General features: G+C 41.4%; 1 protein-coding gene across 1 annotated transcript; it reads right to left on the reverse strand.

Moving 5' to 3' along the window:
• Positions 1–316: 316 nt before the first annotated feature.
• LOC134528989 (ribosome-binding protein 1-like) lies at positions 317–10,947 on the reverse strand. The gene is made up of 2 exons (XM_063362657.1): positions 10,932–10,947; positions 317–1,767 (listed from the first exon to the last, which is right to left on the reverse strand). Exons 1-2 carry the CDS (start codon positions 10,945–10,947, stop codon positions 317–319), a joined length of 1,467 nt encoding a protein of 488 aa, XP_063218727.1.
• Positions 10,948–11,383: the final 436 nt, after the last annotated feature.

Consider the following 11,383-nt stretch of genomic DNA (forward strand, 5'->3'; position numbering starts at 1 on the left):
ATGTTCAACCTAAAAAAATATCAGACAGCGTAAGAATTCCGTTGAAGGAACTCGGTCATGAAACATAATACAACACAGAAGAGCACAGTGGACTTACAACGACGAGACAGATTAAATCCAGACTGACAACAAACCTGGAAAACGCAGCAAACATATAAACACAGCGATGAAGATAAACAAGTACTATGGACAACACAACGACGATAGCACTGATCAACACGGAAGATTTCCGTTGACAAAACAGTTGTCGAAATTACCCGTTTCATGAATCATTTAAAGAATGATGAATATTCATTTGTTGCGGGTTGTTCGATCGTCACGTCGCTGGAACTGGACATGTGACGCCTCGTCTGGCCTCGTCTGGCCTCGTCTGGCCTCGTCTGGCCTCGTATGGCCTCGCCTGGCCTCGTCTGGCCTCGTCTGGCCTCGCCTGGCCTCGTCTGGCCTCGTCTGGCCTCGTCTGGCCTCGTCTGGCCTCGCCTGGCCTCGTCTGGCCTCGTCTGGCCTCGTCTGGCCTCGTCTGGCCTCGCCTGGCCTCGCCTGGCCTCGTCTGGCCTCGTCTGGCCTCGTCTGGCCTCGCCTGGCCTCGTCTGGCCTCGTCTGGCCTCGTATGGCCTCGCCTGGCCTCGTCTGGCCTCGTCTGGCCTCGCCTGGCCTCGTATGGCCTCGCCTGGCCTCGTCTGGCCTCGTCTGGCCCGTCTGGCCTCGTCTGGCCTCGCCTGGCCTCGTCTGGCCTCGTCTGGCCTCGCCTGGCCTCGTCTGGCCTCGTCTGGCCTCGTCTTGCCTCGTCTGGCCTCGTCTGGCCTCGTCTTGCCTCGTCTGGCCTCGCCTGGCCTCGCCTGGCCTCGCCTGGCCTCGTCTGGCCTCGTCTGGCCTCGTCTGGCCTCGCCTGGCCTCGCCTGGCCTCGTCTGGCCTCGTCTTGCCTCGTCTGGCCTCGCCTGGCCTCGTCTGGCCTCGTCTGGCCTCGTATGGCCTCGTATGGCCTCGCCTGGCCTCGTCTGGCCTCGTCTGGCCTCGCCTGGCCTCGTCTGGCCTCGTCTGGCCTCGCCTGGCCTCGTCTGGCCTCGTCTGGCCTCGTATGGCCTCGCCTGGCCTCGCCTGGCCTCGTCTGGCCTCGTCTGGCCTCGTCTGGCCTCGTCTGGCCTCGTATGGCCTCGCCTGGCCTCGTCTGGCCTCGCCTGGCCTCCTCTGGCCTCGTCTTGCCTCGTCTGCCCTCGCCTGGCCTCGTCTGGCCTTGTCTGGCCTCGTATGGCTTCGCCTGGCCTCGTCTGGCCTCGTCTGGCCTCGCCTGGCCTCGCCTGGCCTCGTCTGGCCTCGTCTAGCCTCGCCTGGCCTCGCCTGGCCTCGCCTGGCCTCGTCTGGCCTCGTCTGGCTTCGCCTGGCCTCGCCTGGCCTCGTCTGGCCTCGTCTGGCCTCGTATGGCCTCGCCTGGCCTCGTCTGGCCTCGCCTGGCCTCGCCTGGCCTCGTCTGGCCTCGTCTGGCCTCGTATGGCCTCGCCTGGCCTCGTCTGGCCTCGTCTGGCCTCGCCTGGCCTCGTCTGGCCTCGTCTTGCCTCGTCTGGCCTCGTCTGGCCTCGCCTGGCCTCGTATGGCCTCGCCTGGCCTCGTCTGGCCTCGCCTGGCCACGTCTGGCCTCGTCTGGCCTCGTCTGGCCTCGTCTGGCCTCGTCTGGCCTCGTCTGGCCTCGTCTGGCTTCGCCTGGCCTCGTCTGGCCTCGTCTGGCCTCGTCTGGCCTCGCCTGGCCTCGCCTGGCCTCGTCTGGCGCCCTGGCCAGTAACAACCCCGTGTGTGTCCGGACAGCTGCCTTGCGGCTCTGTAACAGTCTCTCGCCGAGCGCCGGTGTTACCCTGTCACGGACTTTTGACGTGACAACGTCTAATAAATCGATGAACGCCGGCTGCACGCACGAACAAGTGTCCCGTTACGCACATTGTCCCGTTACGCTGTGTCCCGTTACGCCTATTGTACGCTTGCGCCGCATCTATCTCTCTTCCACTCGATTGGAACAACTATCGATTTGACTTTTTTGAGGCACATTAAACTTTAATCACTCCCATTCGTTTCCTACTTTTCATATCATCGTCCTATCCTTAACAGAATAACACAGATTGGAAGAATTTAAATAGCAAACATGTATAAAAGTTATAGTTAAAATAATCTCTTCGTTAAAGTAATAATCATACGTATTTGAATTAATGAGTGCAAATAAAAGTAAATTTATCAATTAAATTTTAGATTTCATTTCACTCCTTTGTATCCATACAAAATAGTGATAATTAATTAAAAATGATTCAATTTTATTCATAAAAGTATGCAATCATTTCATCAATGTTTTGCTTTGACGTTGTCACGTTAAACTATCGTCCCTAAACCGACTTTACAGACAACCAATTTTTTAATAAATCAGATATTTGTATTTAAAAAGCATAAAAAATTTCAAATAACGAAATAAAGTTTAAATTTTAGCCAGCTTTACAACAATGATAGCAAATATTCTATCAATAGCATCTTCATTCCAAAATATTTCGGGAAGTTAAAATTACATTATAAACTGCATGCCCATATAACTCAAGCCTACCTGGGTACACTGTCAGTGGGCAGAGCTTCAGAAATAGCTTCCACGCAATTTGACGACTGCTCGAGATATCTGAGCGGTGTCTGTTTACAGAAAGCATTTAAGAATGCGCTGCGGGTGTATTTTGTTTTTCAAACTGTATCTTCAGGAAAGTGGAAAATGCTAAAAGAAAAGCGTGTTTTCAGAGTAATTTTTAGACATACAACGTCCGATAAAGATTCTCGAAAGCACCCAAGGACATTGCATTAAACCTTTATCTTCATTCCTCCACCATGTAATGTTATGGTTACCTCTCAAATTTCATGGTTATCCTATGCACTGGGAGAAAACTGCGCGCCAGTCCAGAGGAGACACCGCGCTAGAAGCACCAGCGAGCGTCGCGCTTATCATCCCGCCTCACCGACACAGATACACTCCTGACGAGGCGGGCCCTTTAACGGCATGAGGATTGTTTTGGGATGCATAGTTAGGATAGAAAAACGAGATTTTATATTTATACATGACCAAAAAATAATTTGATGGATTGGACAAGAACAAAGTATTTATTGATATCTCTGTGTTGAAAATATGTACCGTCACCGGCTATTAAAATATACTTATATTATACTTTATACTAGTTTACTTTTGCGCATTGTTGACCTGTTTGACTTTATCCTCTTGCATAGTCACGCTATTATCTAAAACAACTGCTCATTATATCCTGAGTTTCCCTGAACTCATCGTCATTTAGAGAACATTAGAAAGGTCAATTAATTACGGTTCTGAATAAAAAAAATTAAAAAGTGTCGTATAGTTTTTAAGTTACATGGATTTCAAAAGTTTTAAAATCATCAGCCGCACCAAATAATTAGATGATGTGACTATAACGCTTTGTTTTGCCATCATGAATACCACACTGTTGATAATATTTCAAAATAAAATGAAACATGCTATAACACATAGCCTATTCAAAAACACATTTGCATGACTTGAGCGGTAAACATTTTTAATAAGGTAATTTTGTCTATTCATACTGTAAAAAAATAATATAAATACCAAGCAAGTTATTAGCTTAAATGAGCCCTCTTTTCAACTTAATTTTGTAATCAGTAACCAACTAGAATTTATTTTCTCGTATGGCGTACTAACATTTGCTCAGTAAAATGAACAATATTATATAGCCGTCAAAAGTATACTGCTTTAAAAAAACGTTATTATAAAATAAAATCTATTGAATATCGCTAACATTTCTTTTTTAATTAACATTGGAAAACTTTGCTATCATAACATAGTTTAAAAATTGGTTATCATTAATATCTGATGACATTATAGTAGCCTATAACGTGAAAAAGTAGGAACATGAAACATTTTCCTGTATCACACGCTATATCAGTAGCATTAACATAGCCGTACACGCTACTGAGAACGCCACAATCACGATATGTAAACTGGCTGTTACTTTAGATTGAATAATACACTATGAATTTTTGACGTGACAACCTCTAATAAATCGATGAACGCAATGCACGCACGAAAAAGTGACCCGTAACGCACATTGTCCCGTTACGCTGTGTTCCGTTACGCTCATTGTACGCTTGCGCCGCATCTATCTCTCTTCCACTCGATTGGAACCACCATCGATTTGACTTTTTCGAGGCACATTAAACTTTAAACACTCCCATTCGTTTCCTACTTTTCCTATCATCGTCTTATCCTTAACAGAATAACACAGATTGGAAGAAGTTACATAACAAACATGTATAAAAGTTATAGTTAAAATAATCTCTTCCATAAAGTAATAAACATATTTGAATTAATGAGTGCAAATAAAAGTAAAATTATCAATTAAATTGTAGATTTCACTTCACTCCTTCTTTGTATTCATACAAAATAGTGATAATTCAATAAAAATGATTAAATTTTATTCATAAAAGTATGCAATCATTTCATCAATGTTTTGTTATGACGTCACGTTAAACTATCGTCCATAAACCGACTTTACAGACAACCAATTTTTTCAACTAAGAGTACGATATTTTCATACATAACAGCCGTTTGTGAGTGTACTACGTTTTAAACTGCAAACATTTATTAAACAGATTTATATAGAATGTCCATAAAATAATATCACAGATTCAATGGTATGTTATAACAATTTAATTTAGATTATTTACAACAAATCATACATCAAATTGAAGGCACACTAACCTAGTTTTTCTTACAAATGTTCAATATGTGCACCTGTAGTTCGACGGCACACATCAATTATTCTTCCCACACTTTGGTTAACACGTCCGGAGTAAAGAAGCAATAGCCTCTTCAGTTATGTGTCTTGGGCATGTGTCGTTTTTCCTAAAGGTTTTGCTTAATTTTAGGCAAAATGCCGTTAGGCAAATCGTTGTTAGGCAAAACGCCGTTTGGCAAATCGGAGTTAGGCAAAACGCCGTTAGGCAAATCGCCGTCAGGCAGAACTCCGTTAGGGAAAACGCCGTTAGGCAAATCGCCTTTAGGCAAATCGCCTTTTGGCAAATCGCCTTTTGGCAAATAGCCGTTAGGCAATTCTAAGTTAGGCAAAACGCCTTTAGGCGAAATGACTTTAGGCAAATCGCCGTAACGAATTCATGTTTAGGCAAACCGCCTTTAGGCAAATCTCCTGTTACTCATGTGTCTCAACTCTGGCAAATCATTGAGTAGTGGCGGAACGTATACACGGTCTTTTATAAAGCCCCAAAGAAAAAAAATCTTACGGCGTTATGTCAGGTGAACGTGGAGGCCAGCGAAAAGGAGCTCTGTCGTCTCGACCATTACGACCAATCACAACGGTCAGGGACTTTGTGTTTTTGAAGCGCAGTGACAAAGCATGCGCATCCAAATTAATAGGAGTACTTTTTTAATTGATTATAATCCCGTAACTAGAATGTTTTTACATAATTTATATTAATGAATAGTGCTGTATGAAAATTGTAGGATAATCAAAAAAGTTGGTATTTTGTGTATCTAATTGCTGTAATAAATTTTAATACATAGCTCAGACTGTTTGTTCATATATATTATACAACGTAGCCTTTATTTGTTACCATAGAAAAATATCCCTATTTCCCTACTAATATTATAAATGCAAAGTGTGTTTGTTTGCTTATTTGCTTGTCCTTTCACGCAGCAACGGAGCAACGGATCGACATGATGTTTTGCACATGGTTAGTTTATGGGCCGCAGAGTGACATAGACTGCATATAATTATGAAATTCCATCCCTAAGGGAGTGAAAAATGGGTTAATTAAATTTTATTATAGAAAATCATAGGAGGTAGGTCATAGACACACACAGTAAGTTTGTTTCTTTTTTCTTTATGTCCGCCACACGGTCATATAGTAAGGTTTGGCAACTTCCTATCCTTCTCCTTGGGGAAACTCATCCGCTTAGTGAAGCTTGCGGCTGCTAGCGAACTAAAGGTTTTAATAACATTTTTGTTCATAACTTAGTAAATAGATGGGGTTGCCTTGAATTTGTAACGCGGTATCGTTTAATGCGTTCGTCACGTCTTGCCTAGGGGTTACCTGCCTTCCTATAAAATTAAGCTGAAGATTGGCGTCCCGGTTTTACTTATGCGTAGCCTTGATGCACCGAGACTGTGGAATAAATGGGACTTTATAAAATCGAAATTTCCCGTTTATCAAGTGCACGCCCTACAGATTTGAAACTCGGTAGTGATGTTCCTTTTATTATGATGTGTTTAGCCAAGGCAACGCCGAGTACTCCAGCTAGTAAATAATAAACGAACAATAACGTTGAACAAAAAATAACCCCACGATTGAACAAGTCTACGTTTGTAAGTAAAAAAGTTTCCATAATTATTCATGAATAAACTATTTATTCATAAGCACTCTACTCCGCTAAATGTAAAAGTGACCTGGTGTTATTTCACTAAGAATTCAAGGATGATGGGCATTAATTTTATGTTAAATTTGCCTGTTCCTTTGTCTCAGTTGGTAAAATAATTTTTTGATAATTTCTCAATCAAAATTAAAAATTATCTCCGTAGCGTTTTGAACTCGTGACGATAAATGAGCACAATTATTGCTGTGAAAAATCTCGCTGAAGTAACTAATTCTATAAAATTGCATGGCTTGTATAATAAAAAACCTACATTTAATTAAACCCCAAATTCCTTATATCCTTTTTATTTCATATTAAGGATTTTCAAAATTGCCTAGCAGGAAAATTCAAGTTGACGTCTGTAACGACAAGTGCTACGGTGACATCATATTTAAAGATTAAAGTGTTTTTTTTAAATTGTATTAATTATTATTTTTTAATAATTTTAAATTTTTCTCGATTTTCTAGCTTAAAATTGTGGATTTTCAAGATGGCGGCCGTAATGAAAATTGCTAAAATGGTGCCCGAGGTCAAGGCCCTATCTCAGTGGCTTAAAACGGCTTGCTTTTAGGAGTCTTAAGCCGCTTTTAGAAATTTTAAGTAATAAAATGTGATACTTTCTTTAAAAATTGGAATTTTTCCTTGGAAATAGGGTAATTTCAAGAATTTATAAGAATTTTGAGAAGTTTTTGAAGGTTTAGGTAATCCAATATGGCCGGCGTGGCGCTCCACACTCCGAATCCAGCACTCGAAGCCCCCAATATATACTACTCTTACATTATTAATGTAATAAAGCTAGTTAATCACGAATTCCAAAAGTTGCGATTATTTCATATAAAAATTATTTAAATTTACAAAATATATTCCAGTGTAGTTTCACTATGATAAAGTTTCATTTGACTTCAGTATTTTTAGTTCATATCCTGATGTCAACAAACCTCGAACATATACGGCGGGTACATGCTGTTTCATTGACAGCCATAGCAGAAAGTAATGACGTTATTTCCCAGCATTCAACAGAAGTCGTTCCTCATAAGTCGGCAGCGTTCGAAAGCTACGACAAGTAGGCGGGAGTCCAAATGTCGCCAACCCGTGTTTTTTTTTGGGATTGGAGAATACGGATGCTGGTGGAAGGCGGGTTGTCGCGAGCAGGAGTCACGACAAGTGGACTTGATGTAAGCTTTTGGACATACGCCATTGCTGAGCACATGTATGTCTGTAGAAGAAAACTACAAAAAACCAAAAGACAAAAACACGAATTAAGCAAAAAATTGCTGTTGTCAACAGGATATAAACACCACATAATATTCCATAACAGGAATATGGTCAACAAACAAAGAAAAACAAAGAAAAAGGGACTAACAGAATGAAAAAAATCTCACAAATGATGACAGCACAAAAATATTGAACCCAAAAAAATTCAGCACGACAGTTGAAACGAGACAAAAACACGACAAACACAATAAACAAGCAAGTGGACCAGTGGAGGCTGGTAGCCCCAAGTAGCCAGAGGCAGCGAGGAGGTAATCAGTAGCTCTCTGGAGTATTCGCGAAAGCGACGTGTGTGGCGCGCAGTGGGGTGAGCTCTCGTGTGCCCTGAAGCCTGCTAAAAGGGGTCACATTGAGGGGTCGTGGGTGATGTTGCCCAGCACTGTCGAACTGCCACCATTTCTGCCACCAGTCTATAGAACTCTCGGAAAACGTTGTATAATTCAAAGAGAATAAATGTCTCGAAGAGAGCTGAACATCGACCTTAAATTTCGGAGGATTCAGATTCAACCTTCCGGTTTTGCCATACTGATTAAGTTTTGCGTGGTTTCCAGAAATCAACCCAGGCAAACACTAGGGTGGTTTTCTACTGTAGGTAATGATGGGTTCCTTCTTAAAAAGTCCCTTCATTGTGTCACTTAGATTTCCATCTCTAATGACCTCGTTATTGACAAGAAGTAAAACTTAAAAAAAAAAAAAAACTATGTCCACAAGTTGGTCTCACACCCAGAACTTCCTTGCTTCTTAACCAATTACTTCACGGTAAAAATGCAACCGAAATATCACATTGCAATATTGAGTTTTGGCAATTTAAATTCAAGACTTCGTAACTCCACCAAGGTTAAAAGAAAAGTATAAAGGCCTTCAACATTCACCATTTACAACCCTCTAACCTGCGCTTCAACCGACCCACTGCCAGGTCAAAAGTTCTTTAGATCTGTAGGAATGTAGTGATGTGACCCCGAGTTCGAAAGATAAACAGATTTGTTCATATAAAATCAGTATTTGTAATATGTAAACTAAGCTAAACCTATCTCGCATGCTCACCCACATTCTATTTAAGGCCAGTAAAGAATGCATTAGCATGATATTAGTACTGTAAAGCCTGTAAACGAGAACGTTTTTCATGGGCAGGAAATTAAACACGAAAGATGTACAAGATAGAAAACATTACTTCGAAACCTAGGTATAACATAGAATGCAAGAAAGATAATAGACAATACAATACACACAGTTCAAGTTCGGCTGCTTATTATTTTGAGTAGTAGTTCCAAAATTGCACTAAACTTTATTTGATTTGTAAATATGTATACTAAAATGGATTAGAATTTATATCCAAGTTGGAAACAAGAGTTAAATTTTCTTTTTTAACACCAACGTGATTAATAATATTTGTCTTTCTTCAACTGGACTCGTAAAATAAATATATTTAAAAATATAAGTGTGCTTATAGCGCTCTTGCTATTATTTATGTCCTCATATACTAATCGCTAGCATGCTTTTTAACAGTTCACTCGCCACAAGTCGAGGCACAAAAAAGAAATCTCATTCTTGTGCAAAAATATGTCCGTGTGTACCAAACTTAAGAGAAAATATATGTATTTTTTGGAGGATTATGTGTGATGGCCAGACTGAAAACATCAGAGGATTATGTGTGATGCCCAGATTGAAAACATCACCCACGTTACACTTGTGCTGCCTTTGCTGCAGGAAACATTTCAATAATTTCGGAGGGTTGTCCAGCCTGGTACGGACATGGCTCACGCGGGATTCTTGCACCGACACACGCGTCACCGCACAATCACGCAATCTGAAGTACTGAATGATTCACACATGTACATGGCAACATCACTAGCTTACTTGAGTTGCTGTCCCTTAAGCTTTCTTTTTTAGTTTTAAATTCATTTATTTCAGCAGTAAAATACATAGTTACAAAAGAACACAACAACCAAGAAAATAGCACGCTCCAGCTGACTCAGCTCTTTCGTGCTCAAAAATAAATACATGATACAATAGACACAACACAAAAGTACAAGAAATATCATCATTACAAATACCAGGAAAACGTATAAAAAACCCAGAGCACAGCAAGTAAATAGTGAACAGTAATGAATTAAAAACGACCCGAAGTAATGAAAGAAAGATGTGCCTACCCGGGCACACATACGGTGTGCAGTGCTCCAGAGAAGAAAAAAAACGCGATTTCAAAATCAGTCAAGATATCCGAGTGGGGTCTGTTTACGAAAAGCATTTAAGAGTTCGCTGAGGGCCGAAAAGTGCTTTTGATTTTGGATTAAGTTTTTAAACTGTATTTCTAGAATAGTTAAAATTGCTAAAACGCATGTTTTCAAAGTAATTTTTAGGTGTAAAAAAACCAGTACAGATTCTTGAAAGCACTTAAGGGACTTGCTTTACACCTTTATCTTCATTTCTCCGCCATATAATGTTACGGTCACCGCTCAAAATTCACAGAAATCCAGCGCCCTCTGGCAAATGTCGCATGTACTATGTGACACTAGCACTCCTGGTATACATTACTGAAAACATCTAGCAGGCGATGTGTGTTAATTAGAGCTCCTGTTAGCAAGTACTGAAAATAAAAATGGCGGCCACGCATTCTAGCGAGTGTCCGAAGTCTGAATATGTGAGTTATTTTTATATAACTTATTTAATTCTCTGTCTGCTAAATGTATCGATGGCCGCGCGATAAAAGACATATGTTTTCCAACACGGAGGTCTGGGTTGTCAAGGATCGAATCACAGCGGTTCCATTGTATTTTGCAAAAAAAAATTAATATGTCGATGAGGACCACAATAACATTGACAGGTAATAGAACATCGACCTTATGTGGATGAGGCAGAGCGAAGCTGGCGTTCTCTAGAAACAAACACCATAAACAAAGATGATGGAAACCAAGATGGCGGCTGTGACATCATCCAATATGACAACCACCAGCAGACGAAAACAAGACGGTGTCCTTTAATGTAAATTCAAAAATTCTAGAATACAAGATGGTGGCCGTAATGAAAAGTGCAACAATGACTTCATACATGTCCAAAGTGGGGGGCGTAACCGAAAGTGCCACATTCGGGGAGTTGGACGTCGATTTAATGATGGTGAAATCCAAGATGGCGACTGAATTCAAAATTCAAAGTCAAAGCTCAAGGTCAAGGTCATCCAATATGGCCGCCATGAAATCAGAGCAGTCGGTCATTGACCCCACCACACACCACGCTCCAGCTCCATAGCTCGGAGCCCCTTTACTGTGCTACTTGTATCAACTGTACCTGTGTTGGAGGTTAAATTGGAGAAAAATGTCAACTCACGTCATTACATTCGGATTATGAATATTCGTTTTGGGCTTTTAAAATATACAAACATACTAACCAGTAGAGACTGGAAAAATTCGCGGTTTCAATGACCTCCAGGATAGACTCCACGATCCTCTATGTACTCGGACAAATTGCACCGGCTCATTGGATACTGGCTCGTGACACGCGTTACCTGGGATGCTTGTGATTTGATACTTCTTTCGTTGAAAGTTTTTAATTGCCTCGGAGTCCTTCAGGTAAACGGGGGGGGTCCAATCACTGACTCAGCGTGAAGGTGTACGAGCTTGGAGTCTAGCCTATCGCGCAATGAATACGCGAATTTTTCCGGTCTCTACTAATCAGTAATATTT

The sequence above is a fragment of the Bacillus rossius genome, chromosome 2 (genome assembly GCF_032445375.1).
Source record: "Bacillus rossius redtenbacheri isolate Brsri chromosome 2, Brsri_v3, whole genome shotgun sequence".
Taxonomy (NCBI): domain Eukaryota; kingdom Metazoa; phylum Arthropoda; class Insecta; order Phasmatodea; family Bacillidae; genus Bacillus; species Bacillus rossius.